General features: G+C 36.6%; 1 protein-coding gene across 11 annotated transcripts in view; it reads left to right on the top strand.

Annotated features, from left to right (window-relative positions):
- The window catches only part of KLHL8 (kelch like family member 8), a 58,792-nt gene that overhangs the window by 15,658 nt on the left and 26,401 nt on the right, over positions 1 to 16,733 (top strand). For all 11 annotated transcript variants that reach the window (XM_035726244.1, XM_035726247.1, XM_027599491.2 and 8 more), the window contains one exon: positions 15,409 to 15,764. In XM_035726244.1, the coding sequence (XP_035582137.1) occupies positions 15,555 to 15,764 (210 nt within the window). In that variant the 5' untranslated portion in view covers positions 15,409 to 15,554. The remainder of the gene's footprint in view (positions 1 to 15,408; positions 15,765 to 16,733) is intronic.

The following is a 16,733-nucleotide window of genomic DNA, read 5'->3' as shown; positions in this document are numbered from 1 at the left end:
AAAAGACATTGGGTGACTGAATAATGAATCAGGACCAATCTATATGCTATAAGAGACTCACTTCAGACCTAAAGATACAGACTGAAAGTGAAGGGATGCGGAAAGATACTCCATGTTGGGGTGCCTCTCTCTCTCAAATCTTTTTTTTTTTAAAGATTTATTTTAGAGAGTGCGTAAGCAGGGGGAGGGGGAAGGGGAGAAGGAGAGAAGTAGACTCCCCCTCCCCCTGAGTGCAGAGCCTGATGTGGGGCTCAGTCTCACAACCCTGAGATCATGATTTGAGCTGAAACCAAGAGTCGAATGCCTAGCCGGCTGAGCCACCCAGGAAACCCTCAAATAAATAAATCTTAAAAAAAAAAAAAAACATATTCCATGTAAATGGAAGTGAAAGAAAAGCTGGAGTAGCAATTCTTATATCAGACAAAATAGATTTTAAAACAAAGACTGTAACAAGAGAGAAGGGCATTACATAATGATAAAGAGATCCCTCCAACAAGAAGATATAACAGTTATGAATATCTATGCACCCAACATAGGAGCACCTAAATATAAAAAGTTAATATTAACATACATAAAGGGAGAAGTTGACAGTATACAATGATAGTAGGGAATTTTAAAACCCCACTCATACCAGGAGACGGATCATCCAGATAAGGAAACGGGGCTTGAACAACACATTAGACCAGATGGGCTTAACATATAAATATACAACATTCCATCCAAAAAGGGCAGAGTGCACATTCTTTAAAAGTGCACATGGAACATTTTCCAGGATCGTGTTAGGCTAGAAAACAAGTCTCAATACATTTAAGAAGGTTGAAATCATATCAAGCATCTTTTCTCACCATAACGATTTTTTACAGGAAAAAAAAACTTGAAAAACATAAACATGGAAGCTGAACAACATGCTACTAAACAACTAGTGGGTCAATGAAGAAATCAGAGAGGGAATTAAAAAAATACCTGGAGACAGATGAAAATGGAAACACAATGCAAATTCTCTGGTATGTGGCAAAGGCCTACCTCAAGAAACAAGAAAATTCTCACACAATCTAACCTTATACCTAAAGGAACTAGAAAAAGAATAAAGCCCCAAATTAGTAGGAGGAAAAAAATAACAAAGATCAGAGCAGAAATAAATGAAATAGAGACTTTAAAAAATGGTAGATGATCAGTGAAACTAAAAACTGTTTCTTTGAAAACATAAAATTGACAAATCTTTAGCTAGACTCATCAAGAAGAAAAAGACTCAGGTATATAAAATCAGAAATGAAAAAGAAGTTAGAACCAACACCACAGAAATACAAAGGATTATAATAGACTACTATGAAAACAAGTTGGACAACTTAGAAGAAATGGATAAATTTCTAGAAATATCTTCTAAGACTGAATTAGGAAGAAATAGAAATCTGAACAGACTGGTTACTAGTAACAAAATTGAATTGGTTATCAAACTCCCAACAAACACAAGTCCAGGACCAGGTGCTTTCCCAAACACCTGAATTCTACCAAACATTTGAAGAAGAATTAGTACCTATTCTTATGAAATTATTCCAAAAAATAGAAGAGGAAGGAGTATTTCCAAATTTATTTTACCAAGCCAGCATTACTCTAATACCAAAACCAGAGACACCACAAAAAAAGAAAATTATAGGCTAGTATCTCTGATGAACATAGATGCAAAAGTTCTCTACAAAATATTAGCAAACCAAATTCAACAATACATTAAAGGGATCATTCACCACAATTAAGTGGGATTTTTTCCAGGGATACAAGAATGGTTCAATATTCACAACTCAATCAATGTGATATATCATATTAACAAGAGGAAAGAAAAATCATGTATCAATAGATGCAGAAAAAGCATTTAACAAAATGCAATATTCGTTCATGATAAAAAGTCAACAAGGTGGGTTTAGAGGGAATATACCTCAACATAATAAAGGCTATATATGAAAAACAAGCAGAGGGCGTGGATAGACATTTTCCCAAAGAAGACAGATGGCCAAAAGACACATAAAAAGATGCTCAATATTACTAGTCATCAGAGAAATGCAAATTAAAACCACAATGCAATATCACCTCATACCTGTCAGAATGGCAGTTATCAAAAAGACAAGAAATAAGGGGCTCTTGGGTGGTGCAGTTGCTTAAGTGTCCAACTCTTAGTTTCAGCTTAGGTCATGATCTCAGGGTTGTGAGATTGAGCCCCACATCAGGTTCCACACTGAGCACAGAGTCTGTTTGGGTCTCTCTCTGCTCCTCCCCTCTCCCCCATGTACACACATGTGTTCTCTCTCTAAATTGTTAAAAAAAAGACAAGAAATAACAAGTCTTGGCAAGGATATGAAGAAAAGAGAAGTCTTATGCACTGTTGGTAATATAAATTGGTGCAGCCATTATGGAAAACAGTATGGCGGTTCCTCAAAAAATTAAAAATGGGAATGCCTATGTACCACTATGTTTATTGCAACATTATTTACAATAGCCAAGATGTGGAAGCAGCCCTAGTGTCCATCAATAGTGAGTGGATAAAGATGTGTTATAACTACAGTGGAATATTACTCAGCCATAAAAAAGAACAAAATTTTGCCATTTGTGACAGCATGGATGGAGCTAGAGGATATTATGGTAAGTAAAATCAATCAGACAGGAAAAGACAAATACCATATGATTTCATTTATATTTGGAACCTAAAAAAATGAACAAACAAAAAACTAAAGAGACTCTTAAATACAGAGAACAAGACAGTGGTTGCCAGTGGTGAGGTTGGGGGGGATTGGTGAAATAGGTGAAGTGAATCAAGAGGTACAAATTTCCAGTTACAAAATAAATCACAGGAATGAAAAATACAGCATAGGGAATATAGTCAATAATATTGTAATAACTTTGGTGACATATGGTAACTACACTCACTGTGGTGAGCATTGCATAATGTGTAGAACTGTTGAATCACTATGTTGTACCCATGAAACTAATCAGTTATGTCAACTGTACTTCAATTAAAAAAAATAAAAGAAGAATGAGTCTAAGAGTACTGTTGCTGCCGGTAGTAGGTACTGCGGCAGTGCCCTTTGAAGTTCCTCTTTCTACTTAGTACTCTTCTGATTAATGTGTAGTATAAAAGTCACTCTTTGCCTACAAAGATTTTAGCTATGAGAACAGTACAGTATGAGTTAATACAATGTTCTACATAGTGGTATTATATATATTGATAGTACATGCTAATATGTGATACAGATTATAACTACAAAGAAATTAGAAAAAGAAGAGTGACTTAACATAGTATCGTTATCCTTTTGCTGTAAGTTTTGTTTTCTGAAATTCATTGTAAGTTGTGTTTAAATGTAAAAACACATTAGTTTTATTATATAGTCTCTGCACTGGACCAGTAAAACCTATCTGCCTCTGTTTGAAATACTTTTTTCTTCAGAACTTATTTTGTTGGATTAAGAATGACTTTACTAGCACCTAGAGACACTTCTTGTCTGCTTCAGTGTCATAACACACTATGGTGTGATAGACTTCCATGAATCATCTCTTTTTTTCTTTTTTTTTAAATCTCTTAATATATTGGGGAAGGGGGAGTATCTTATTTTTTTCTCCCTAAGGGTCAGAATCTTAGATACAGTTTTTTAACATTTTGGGTTAGAGTTTACTTCCACTTAATACAGTCTTTAGGAGTCCCAAAATCTGTGAAGTTCCTTAGAGGAGTGAAATGTCAGGGTAAATATTCTTTTCCTGATCTTGTCTTCCTATTTTATTTATATATGATAGATTTTTTAAAAAGTTGAGGACAGTGCATTTTTTTTGAATGGACCATTTTAAGAGAATTTGGTATAGAAAGTTTTTGAGCTGTTGTGTCTTGCCCAAATCTGATATCAATGTAAAAATTGAATGAAAAAATGTAATGAATGTAATGAATCAAAAAATTTTGAATTGTAGGTAAGTAAACCTAGTGAAATTTAGAAGTAACGTATTAGTAATGCTTGCCATTACTAATACTCAGACTCTTAGGGCACAAAATATGGTATGATGAAAGTTCTTGATGAAAGAAGACTCAATAGCCTAACCAGTAAAGAAGAGTTGACTCAGTTATTTTATATTGGGGGAAAAAACATATAGCCCACAAAAATCATTTTGACTCAATCACTTATGACCCAGGCTTATGTGGGCAAGATACATAGATATCATTAAGATACTTTTCTCTAAGAGTTAACACTGTGTTAAGTAGACAAATCTAAAATACAAAAGGAATAAAGTCAGAAGTACATTGTACCATATGGGTTCACAGAAGGGTGATCACACCCCATTGGGAGAATTTAGAGGCTTCATGCAATTCAGAAACACTGTTTAAGTTGGGCCTACACATCATTCCCTCACAAGAAATAGCTTGAGTACTTCCACATATATTTGAGAAAAGTGGAATAGTGAAGTCTGATTTAATAGAAAAAGAATGGGCTTAATCAGAGCCGAATTGAAATCCTAGCTCCCAGGGTGCCTGGATGGTTTAGTGGGTTAAATCGGACTTCAGCTGGGGTCATGATCTCAGGGTCCTGGGATCGAGCCCCACATGGAGCCCGCTTCTCCCTCTCACTCTGCCCCTCCCCCCATTGGTGTGTGCACGCTCTCTCAAATAAATAAATAAAATCTTAAAAAAAATCCTAAGTTCCCATGTTGTATCTGTGTCACTTTGGGCAAATCAGGGATGTTTAGGCCATCTATAATGTATTCATGATGTTTACATGAGAAAGTTTATGTAAGATTTCTGGCAAAATATGTGACACATAGTGGTTTAGTAAGTAGCCTTTCCCCCTCCTTTCCCCTACTTTATGTCAAAAATTAATGGAGGAAAAGACTAGAAGGTAAGTTGGAATCAGAGCAATGAATGCCAGGATAAGCAGTTTGAACTACATATATCAAACAGTTTGGAATTGACACTGAGAGCTAGGTAAGTCTGGCAGCATTGCCTGTAATAGATGTTTAGGGATGATAGGGCCATGGTGATTGGTTAATGGGGGCTATTATAATCTAGGCAAGATTGGTACATTTCACAGTACCAATGTGGGTGGTCCCCCCACCCCTCCTTTATCCATGGCTTCATTTTCTGCAGGTTCAGTTTTGTGAGGTCAGCTGCTGTTGAGAAGCAGATGGAGGATCATCCTCCTGATGATCATCAGAAGGTCAATTGTAGCCTAACAGTACATCGTAATGCCTGTGTCATTCATCTTACTTCATCTTATCATGTAGGCGTTTTGTCATCTCACATGACAGTAAGTGTGGGTGTAATACAGTAAGATATTTTGAGAGAGAGCACATTCACATAACTTTTACTACCATATATTATAATTGTTTTATATTAATAGTTAATCTCTTACTGTGTCTAACTTATATATTAAACTTTATCATAGGTATGTATGTATGATCATCAGAGATATTGTCCTGTAGTTTTCTTTTTCTTGTAGTGTCTTTTTTTGGTATCAGGGCAATGCTGGCCTTATAGAATAAATTTGAAAGCTTTCCTTTCTCTTCTATTTTTGGAATAGTTTGAGAAAGATAGGTATTCTTCTTTAAATGTCTGGTAGAAACGTCTCTGAAACCATCTTCTCCTGGACTTTTGTTTTTGAGAAACTTTTTGATTACTGATTTAATTTCATTGCCAGTAGTCAGTCTTTTCAAATTTTCTGTTACTTCCTGGTTCAGTTTTGCAAGGTTATGTTTCTAGGAATTTATCCATTTCTTATAGGTTGTTTCTTATAGGTTATTCTTATTTGTTGGCGTATAATTTTTCCTAATATCCTCTTATAATCCTTTGAATTTCTGGGGTGTCAGTTATTTCTCCTTCATTTCTGATTTTACTTGGTTCCTCTTTTTTTTTTTCAATAAGTCTGGCTAAAGGTTTATAAATTTTATTGATCTTTTCAAAGAACCAACTGCTGGTTTTATTGATTTTTGGGGGAGGGTCTATTTCATTTCTCCTCTAATCATTATTATTTCCTTCCTTCTGGTTTTGGGCTTTGTTCTTTTTCTAGTTACTTTAGGTGTAAGGTTTTTTATTTGTGATTGTTCTTGCTTCTTGATGTAAGCCTGTACTGCTTAATCTTCCTGAGTTTTTGTTGCATCCCAAAGATTTTGGACCATTGTGTTTTCATTTTCATTTGCCTTTGTTTTGTTTTGGTAATTTAATAACCAATAACAAAATTGTACAGAGAATGCCCATAGAGGTTCAGAAATCAGGGTGTTCTCTCATGCAAGGCTTAAGATTTCAGTCTCTGGTATTTGGAATTTAGGCTGTAGTCCTTGTTTTTGAGTGGACCACTGGGTATGTGACACCCAGTCCATGCTTTTAACCAAATATGAACAGAAGAATGGCCACTTGGCCCAGGTAGTAGTAGATGAAGTGTTTGGTTTCATGTGTCACGTAACTACTGAAGTTTCTCCCCACAATGCAGTGCAAGGTGGGGTTGTACTTCTTGTTAAACTCCTTAATATGGGCTGAAGTGTCCTTCCCTATATTGTGTCTGAGTAGCACACTCCACTGAGTCCTGTTGTGTCTTCTCTGACATACTGGCATTTGATTACAGACTTCCAGTAAGCACATGGTTGCAGAGGAGCAGGGGTGGCGGACTGCAATGGCCTCCTGGGGGAGAGGCTGGTGACGCTCACACCTGGTGGGAGCTACCGTGCTGTTGAAGCCATGGCATCTAAGGAGCTGTATGCCAGCTGCTGCCATCTAGTCTGTCTCTGTGTATTTTGTGATTTCCTCTTTGATTTCTAGGTTAGCCCATTCATTGTTCCACTGTTTGGGGATGGAATGTTCTGAATACATCTATCTGATCCATTGTGTCATTCAAAGCCATTGTTGCCTTGTTTTTCTGTCTGGATGATCTATCCATTAATGTAAGTGAGGGTGTTAAAGTTCCCTACTGTTATTGTATTACTGAAATTCTTTTCTTTACGTCTGTTAATAGTTTATGTATTTAAGTGCTTTTATGTTGTGTGCATAAATATTTAGAATTGTTTTATCCTCTTGTTGGATTGTGCTGTTTATCATTATGTAGTTTCCTTTGTCTCTTGTCACAGTCTCTGTTTTAAAGTTTATTTTGTTCAATATAAATATTGCTACCCCAGCTTTATTTTCATTTAAAAATTTTTTAAATTTAAATTCAATTTAATTAACATGTAGTGTATTACTAGTTTCAGAGGTAGAATTTAGAGAATCATCAGTTGCATATAGCAAACACCAATTGCTCATTCCATCAAGTGCCCTCCTTAATGCCCATCTCCCATTACTCCATCCCCCCACTTACCTCCCCTCCAGGCACCCTCAGTTTGTTTCCTAAGATTGAGAGTTTCTTATGGTTTGTCTCCCTCTCTGGTTTTGTCTTAATTTTTGCTCTCTCCCCCTATGATCCTCTGCCTTTTTTCTTAAATTCCACATATCAATAAGATCATATGATAATTGTCTTTCTCTGATTAACTTATTTCGCTTAGCATAATATCTGCTAGTTCCAGCCACATCATTGCAAATGGTAAGATTCCATTCTTTTTGATGGCTGCATAATATTCCAGTGTGTGTGTGTGTGTGTGTGTGTGTGTGTGTGTGTGTGTGTGTGTGTGTGTGTACACACCACATCTTCTTTATCCGTTCATCTGCTCTTTTCAGATTTTGGCTATTGTGGACATTCCCAGCTCTGTTTTCACTTCCATTTGTATGATAAATTAATCCTTTCACTTTCAATCTGCATGTGTCTTCAGATCTGAGGTGAGTATTTTGTAGGCAGTGTATCAATGGATCTTGCTTTTATACACATTCAGTCACCCTATGTCTTTTGATTATAGCATTTAGTTATTTTATATTCAAAGTAATTATTGATAGGTATATACTTAATGCCATTTTGTTACTTTATATGGTTGTTTTTGTAGTTCTTCTCTGTTCCTTCCCTTGCTTTCTTTCCTTGTGGTTTGATGGCTTTCTTTAGTGAAATGCTTGGGGATTCCTTTTTGTTTATTTTTTGCATATCAATTACAGATTTTTGATTTGTGGTTACCATTAAGTTCACATGTAATATTTTATGCATATACCAGTCTATATTAAGCTGATGGTTGCTTACTTTGAACCCATTCTAAAAGCACTAAATCTTTAATCCCCACATTTTATGTATATGATATAATATTTCATATCCTTTTGTGAATCCCTTGGCTGACATTTTAGAAATAATTGATTTTTACTACTTTTGTGCTTTAACCTCTGTTCTGGTTTTATAACCGATTGATCTAGTACTTTTATTATATTTGTATTTACCTGTGAAATTTGTTCCTTCCCTAATTTTCTTACTCTTGATTATGGTTTTTCCTTTCCACTCAGAGAAGTTCCTTTAACTTCTGTTGGTGTGGGAAAGTCTTTATCTGTTCTTTTCTGAATGATAGCCTTGCTGGGTAGAGTATTCTTGGTTGCAGGTTTTTTCTTTTCAGCACTTTGACTCTATCATGCCACTCCCTTCTGGCCTGCAATGTTCTGCCTAAAATTCAGTTGATAACCCTATGGGGTTTCCCTTGTATACAAGTAACTGTTTTCTTTTCTCTTGCTGTTTTTATTTTATTTTATTTTTTTATTTTTTTTTTAAGATTTTATTTATTTATTTGACAGAGAGAGACACAGCGAGAGAGGGAACACAAGCAGGGGAAGTGGAAGAGGGAGAAGCAGGCTTCCTGCCGAGCAGGGAGCCCAATGTGGGGCTCGATCCCATGACTCTGGGACCATGACCTGAGCCAAATGCAGACGCTTAATGACTGAGTCACCCAGGCTCCCCCTCTCTTGCTGTTTTTAAAATTCTCTCTTTTTCACTACTCTTTGCCACTTTGTTATGTATCATGGTGTAGACCTCATTGGGGGTTATTTTCTTGGGAGTTCTCTGTGCCTTCTAGATATGGACATCTCTTTCTTTCCCCAGATTTGGGAAGTTTTCAGCTATTCTTTCTTCAAATAAGTTTTCTCTTCTCTTTTCTCCTGTTCTCCTTCTGGGATCACTATAATGCAAGTATTATTACACTTGATGATGTCAGTCAATTCCCATAACCTATTCTAATTTTTATTATTCTATTTTTTTTGTTCATCTTGGTTGCTTTTCATTACTCTGTCTTCTAGTTTGCTTATCCATTCTTTTGCCTTTTCTAGTCTGGCATTGATTCCCTCTAGTGTATACAATTTTAATTTCAGATACTGAGTTTTTCATCTCTTTTCTTTTGGTTCTTTTTATCTGATTGCAGGCCTGAAATCAGACCACATGCCTGCCCTCAGTAAGTCTTCTGAGGCTGCAGTTGCACTGCTGTGTGTGGTTATCTTCCCCTCTTCCCAGCGCAGGAGTCACTTTGAAGTGGTGCTGTTCCCCAGTTGGGCTGCTTTGGAGGGATGCTTGCCAAGTGGGACGGGGTTGGATGGGGCAGATCTGCAGGAGAATGTAGGGTCAGGGTGTGTGGTGTTAGCAAGCTAGATGGAGTATGTTCCCAGAAGTGTCCAGCTCTCTATGCTTGGGGGTGGAAAGAGGAATGACACCCATCGGCTCTTTTGTTCTTGAAGAAGTCTTCTTAAGATCCTGCCTCTCCAGCATATGTTCTGAGATTAAATAACTCTTCTTCCTGCATACCCCAGGCCCTTTTCAAATTGTTGCTTTTATGCTGGGTCTTTCAGAGCAAGGACTCAGTTTCCTATCACCTTCTGGCTCTGCCAGAGCCAGGCCTTGCTGATTTTAAGCCCCACTGGTTGTAAAAACTCAAGTTAATCCTTACTGGTTTTCAAAGCCAAATGTGGGGATTGTTTTACCAGTGCAAGTCTCATGTGGGGTCTTCTCCCTTCTCTGTGCTTGTGGTAACCCTCCCATTTGTGGTTAGTCTTGCCAGGAGTTAGTTTGCTGATTATGTCTCTGTCCCTCTTACCCTTTTTTTATGTGACCTCTTCCCCATGATTAACTTTGGAAAGTTTGTTCTGCCAGTCTTTGGGTCATTTTCTAAGTTAGTTCCTCTTTTTTTTTTTTTTTTTTAAGATTTTATTTATTTGTCAGAGAGAGAGAGAGAGAGAGAAAGTGAGCATGCACAAGCAGGGGGAACAACAGGCAGAGGGAAAAGCAGACTCCCTGCTGAGCAAGGAGCCTGATGTGGGACTCAATCCCAGGACTTCGGGATCATGACCTGAGCCGAAGGCAGACGCTTAACCGACTGAGCCACCCAGGCATCCTGTTAGTTCCTCTGATGTGGCTTTCTAGGAGTGTTTGTGGGACGAGGTGAGCTCAGAATCCTCCCAATCTGCTATTTTTCTCCTGCACCTTACATCTGCACCATTTTAACATTCCTAGCAACAGTGCATAAGGGTTCCAATTTTCCACATCCTGGCCAATGCTTGTTATTTTCTGGGGGAAAAAATTTTTTTTTTCAAAGATTTTATTTATTTATTTGACAGAGACACAGCAAGAGACAGAACACAAGCAGGGGGAGTGGGAGAGGGAGAAGCAGGCTTCCTGCCAAGCAGGGAGCCCGAAGTGGGGCTTGATCCCAGGACCCTGGGACCATTACCCAGCCGAAGGCAGACTCTTAACGACTGAGCCATCCAGCGCCCTGTTATTTTCTGAATTTTTGATTGTGGCCATCCTAATGGTTTGGGGTCATGATTTGCATACTCCTGATAGTGATGTTGAACATCTTTTCATGTGTTTATTGGTCATTTCTATTTTTTTGGAGAAATGTCTATTCAAGTCCCTTGTCCATTTTTAAATTGGACTGTTTGAGGTTTTTTTGTTATTGTTGAGTTGAAGGACTTTTTTTCTGGGTATTAACCCTTTATATATATATTATGGCTTGCAAATATTTTCTTCCTTTCTGTGGGTTCCCTTTTCACTGTTGTTTCCTGTGCTGCACAGACGTTTTAAAGTTTGATGTAGTCCCATTTGTCTGTTTTTTTTTTCTTGTTGTCTGTGCTTTTGGTGTTAAATCCAAGCAGTCATGCCACATCTAGTGTCATGAAGTTTTTCCTCTGTGATTTCTTCTAGGAGTTTTATAGTTTCAGGCATCAGTGTTCCTAAGATTTATAGGTTTGTAGTTTTCTCATAGTCTTTGTTTAACTTTGGTATCGGGGTAGTGCTGGCCTCATTGAATGAGTTAGGATGTCTTCTGTCCTCTTCAATTTTTTGGGAAAAGTTTGGAAGGAATAATATTAGTTCTTCTTTAAATGTTTGGTAGAATTCACTAGTGAAGCCCTTAGGTCTAAGTCTTTAATTTGTTGGGAGATTTTTGATTATTGATTCAATCTTCTTAATAGTTATGTCTATTCAGATTTTCTATTTCTTTGTGATTTAGATTTTGTTTCCTAGGAACTTGTCAATTTCATACTCAATTTGTTGTACAATTGTTCATAGTATTCTCTTATAATTCTTTTTATTTTTGTAGAGTCAGAAGTAATGTTCCCACTTTCATTTCTGATTTTATTAATTTGAACCTTGTCTCTTTTTGTCTTACTTGATTCAGCTGAAGTTTTGTCAATTGTGTTGATCTCTTCAAAGAACCAACTTTTGGTTTGTTTTCCTCTATTGTGTATCTGTTTTCTATTTCATTTATCTCTCTTCTAATCTTAATTTCATTTCTCCTAGCTTTGGGTTTAGTTTGTTTTCCTTTTTCTAGTGTTTTTTTTTTTTTTTTTAAGAATTTATATATTTATTTGACAGAGAGATAGCACAGATAGGCACAGTGGCAGGCAGAGGGAGAAGCAGGCTCTCCACTAAGCAGAGAGCCCGATGCGGGCTCAATCCCAGGGCCCTGGGATCATGACCTGAGCCAAAGGCAGACGCTTAACTGACTGAGCCACTCAGGTGCCCCCCTTTTCTTGTTTAAGTTGTAAAGCTAGATTTGAGATTTTTGATTTGAGATTTTATTTGAGATTTTAAAAAATATGTTTATAGCATAAGTTTCCTCCTTAGCACTGCTTTCACTGTGGCTACTTGTCAGTTTTGGTATGTTGTGTTTTTATTTTCATTTGCTAAGTATTTTCTGTTTTGTGATTTCTTCTTTGATCCATTGGTTGTTTAAAAGTGTATTATTTTTCCCAGTCCTGCCAATTTCCCATTTTTCTTTTGTCATTGATGTCTAAATCCATCCTTTTGTAGTTAGAAGATACTTGGTATGCTGTTTATCTTTTTAAATCTATGAGGCTTAATTTGTGGCCTAACAATGGTCTATTCTGGAAAATGTCCCATGTGCACTTGAGAAGGATGTGTATTGTGTTGTTGGGTAGAGTGTTCTTTTTATGTCTTAGATCTAGTGGGTTTATTGTGTGTGTTGTTCTCTATTCTGTCTGGTTGTTCTATGCATTGGAGTATTGGAGTCTCCAGTAATTCTGGAACTATTTGTCACTTCATTTCTTTTAGTTTTTGCTTCTTGTATTTTCATGATTTGTCATTACAGGCATAAATCTTTGTAATTGTTATATCTTCTTGCTGTGTTGATCCTTTGTTAATTTATAATATCTTTCTTTGTTTCTTGTAACATTTTTTGACCTGGTACTAGTATAGCTGTATTTGCTCTCTTTTGGTTACTATTTGCATGGAATATTTTTTCCATTCTTTTCATTTTAACTTGTTTGTGTCTTTGGACACAATTAGTAATTATTAAATTTTGATCTAAAATTTTTAATTTCTGATTTTCAGTTTATTTTAAATTAGTCCTCCTTAGGTTGTATAGGAAATAAGATTTGGTGTTACAAATGAAAGTTACAGTAATATCAGCTTTTACTTTAATAATTGCTTTTTCTTCTTTAGATGTATTAGTCTCTTAAATCTGTAGAAAACAAAATGTGGTTACAAACCATTGCTACAGTAATACCAGCTTTTGTAATTACCCATGTATTTACTTTTACTGAACTCTTTATTTTTCCATATGGCTTTGAGTTACTGTTTAGCATTCTTTCTTGAATGCTTGAATATTTCTTGAATATATATTTATTTGACAGAGAGATAGAGAGTACAGATAGGCAGAGTGGCAGGCAGAGGGAGAAGCAGGCTCTCCGCTGAGCAGAGAGCCCAATGCGGGGCTCGATCCCAGGGCCCTGGGATCATGACCTGAGCCAAAGGCAGACACTTAACCGGCTGAGCCACTTGTCTCTCTTGAATATTTCTTGCAGGCTGGGTCTAATGGTCACAAACTGTCCCAGCTTTAGTTTATCTGGGAATGTCTTAATTCTTCCCTCACTTTTGAAGGATATTATTGCTGATACAGTATTTTTGATTGACAATTTTTGTCTTTTAGTACCTTGAACATATCTGCCCACCCTTTCTGGCTTCCTAAGTTTCTTATAAAAAAATCTGATACTCTTATTGAGGAATCCTGTATCTGATGATTTACTTTTCTCTTGTTATAGATTCTCTTTTTATCTTTGTCTTTTGGAAGCTTGATTATGATGTCTTGGTGTGGTTTTCTTTTTTTTTTTTTTTAAGATTTTATTTATTTATTTGAGAGAGAGAGAATGAGAGATAGAGAGCACGAGAAGGAAGAGGGTGAGAGGGAGAGGCAGACTCCCTGCCGAGCAGGGAGCCTGATGTGGGACTCGATCCCAGGACTCCAGGATCATGACCTGAGCTGAAGGCAGTTGCTTAACCAACTGAGCCACCCAGGCGCCCTTGGTGTGGTTTTCTTTGAGTTCTCTTTTGTAGAACTTTTTGAATGTTTATATTCATCAAATTTGGGGAGTTTTTAGTCATTATTTCTTCCCTTTTCTCTCTCTCTCACTCTTCTAGGATTTCTACAATGTGTATATTGGTCTGTGTGGTGTTCCACAAGTCTTTTAGGTTCTGTTCATGTTTCTTCAATTTTTTCTTCAGAGTCAATAATTTCCATTGTCTTGTTTCAGGGTTGATAATTCTTCTGCCTGTTCAAATCTTTCCTGAGTCCCTCTAGTGAATTTTTTATTTCAGTTATTGTATTTTTCAGTTCCAGAAACTCTTTTTGGTCTCTATTTAGTTTTCCTGTTTGATGGTATTGATTGTTTTCCTGACTCCACATCTTCCTTTAGTTCTTTGAGCATCTTTATTTATTTATTTGTTTATTTTGTTCAGTCAGCCCCTAAAGCATCTTTAAAAGAGTTGTTTTAAAGTCTTCATTTAGTATAAATCCTGTTAGTTCCTTTTTTTTTTTAGGACAGTTTATTGTTTGGCCACCTGCCCCCCCCCCCCCCAAATGTATTCCATCGTATGCCTTGTGATTCTTTTGTTGAACACTGGGCATTTGAATTTAATAATGTAGTACTTCTGGAAATCAGTGTCCAGATTTAATCCAATTCTGCTTCAAGTTCTATTTTTTTTGTTACTTTTTCCCCCTTTTTGATTATTATAGGCTATCTCTATGCTGAGGATTGAGCTGAGGTATAATTTAAGGTCGTCTTAGGTCTTTTCTGAGCATTTCCTTTGGCATGCATTGTCACTTTCTAATTTTACTTGTATATACTCTTATTTTATATTGTCTTGCTTCTGAAAAGAAAAAAGAAAAACAAATGAGTGGGAAGGAAGGACACAAGCCTTTTAAATCCTCTGGAAGTCACTTCAGCCAAGAGGGAGGGACTTGCAGCAATAGATGGAGGTGTATTAACATGGCTATCCACCTCTTTATCTACACCTCTGTGATCAGAAGCTGTAAGCAATCAGCAGAGATCCCTGATATTTGGAGGACTGGGTCCTTTTTGTCCACCCTGATTCCTGAAAACTGCAAACTCTCAGGAACGTGCACACAGCTGCTTACTTGCCACTTGACTGAGGATGTGGGGATGGGCCGCTGCTGCTGCTGAAAATGACCAAAACTAAACATCTCAAGTCTTTCCCTGGAAATTGCAAGCCTTCAACAGACTCCACAGAGTTCCAAAATAGTTATATTAGGCAGATTCTGCTAGTGCAATTGTTGCTTAGGTGGGGAAGACAGATTCCTGATGCTTCTATTCCACCATCTTCCCAGAATTTTCTTTTTTTTTTTTTTTTAAAGATTTTATTCATTTATTTGAGAGAGAGAATGAGAGATAGAGAGCACGAGAGGGAAGAGGGTCAGAGGGAGAAGCAGACTCCCCGCTGAGCAGGGAGCCCGATGCAGGACTCGATCCCGGGACTCCAGGAGCATGACCTGAGCTGAAGGCAGTCGCTTAACCAACTGAGCCACCCAGGCACCCCCCAGAATTTTCAAATTAGATTTTAAAGGCATTCCTTCACTGAAATAATTAGCTGAGGTAACTTACATGACATTTATCATAAAGCTACAAAGTTACTTTTTTCTTTTTTAAGTAATAATTTATGTGGTCATTTTACATATGTAGCTTTGGTAAACTAATTACCAATGATTTTTTTCTTTCGGTGAATTTTTGTATGTTTTGTTTTTTAATCTCAGGAAACTGGACAATGACAGTTTGAGTGGATTTTGAAAAATATCTGAAGGTTAGCGGGCAGCATCTATCTTCTGCCTTTCCCCACTCTTTACAAAAGAATAAATGGGATGTTTGAGAAGAGAGCTATATTAAAAGAAGAGTGTTGCAAATGGCTTCAGAATCTGTGAATGCAAAACAAGCTAGGAATCACTGCACAAAGGGGAAAAGGCAGCAGCAGCAAATAAAGAATAGGTCTTCAATTAGTGATGGTGATGGAGAAGACTCCTTTATCTTTGAAGCAAATGAAGCTTGGAAAGATTTTCATGGTTCCCTTCTTCGGTTTTATGAAAATGGAGAACTCTGTGATGTCACACTAAAGGTGAGACTCTCTTTTTTTCTTTTTCAACCTCTTTATTGCATTATGAAAAATGAAGGTTTCTAGAACCACACAAGGCAGATTTTTGGTGCCATACTTATTTGTTACAGTCAAGGTGATTTTAGTCTTCATCCTTTTTTATTGAAGGTGAAAAGACATAAGGGAAGGTATATAAAGGGAGGTTAGCCTAAGATAAAATTATTGTACTAATTAAATGTTAATATTCATTATTTCTTGGTTAATTTAATTTCTGAGAGTTCTGGAACTTTAAAACGTTAAATAGTTATTAATGAAATTAATAAAGTGCTGTTGACCAGTAAGCTTTTAACTCATGAATTTAGAAATTACTTAGAAAGTTAGGAAGTCTTGGTTATTTATTCAGCTGCACTAGTATTTTAGTGTATGTTCCTATCTGGTAATTTAAGTGCTACTTTAAAACAGTTGTCACTTGAGTGAGATTATCTATACCTGATAGTGAAGTAGAATCTATTTAGACTTGGATGAAAATGTGTAGTAAATTTTAAATCTGTGGTCTATAGAATCATGTTATTCTGCAAAAGACAGTTTTAGTAAAATTGGAAGAGTGATAAAGCAGTGTGGAAGAATCCATGTTCTAATTGTTTGTCATTACTTGTTTAAGGTACTTTTTTTACTATTCTTCTATGTCAGTGTAATATGAAAATTTTTTTTGGTGATTCATATGCATTCATGGAGCATTTTCCACATTTGATTTGCCACTTTGAAATCTCTTAAAATTTTGCTTTCTGCTCTTGATCAGGCAAGTTTTTAGAGCTGAGTCATAGGGATTGAAAACCTACTTCAAGAATCAGATCAGAGAACACTCAACAAAAGTCTATAAACTGAAAGCATAAGCTTTGAGTTTCAGGTCCAGAATGTCTGGGACTATAGTATTATATTGTGAATAAACTGTTACTGTTCCCTATGTATTTCCAAGTCCTAAGATATTGAGAA

This window comes from Zalophus californianus, chromosome 2, assembly GCF_009762305.2.
Source record: "Zalophus californianus isolate mZalCal1 chromosome 2, mZalCal1.pri.v2, whole genome shotgun sequence".
NCBI classification, from domain to species: Eukaryota; Metazoa; Chordata; class Mammalia; order Carnivora; family Otariidae; genus Zalophus; species Zalophus californianus.
The sequence above is the reverse complement of the archived record's forward strand: the minus strand, read 5'-3'. Positions and strand labels throughout refer to the sequence as shown.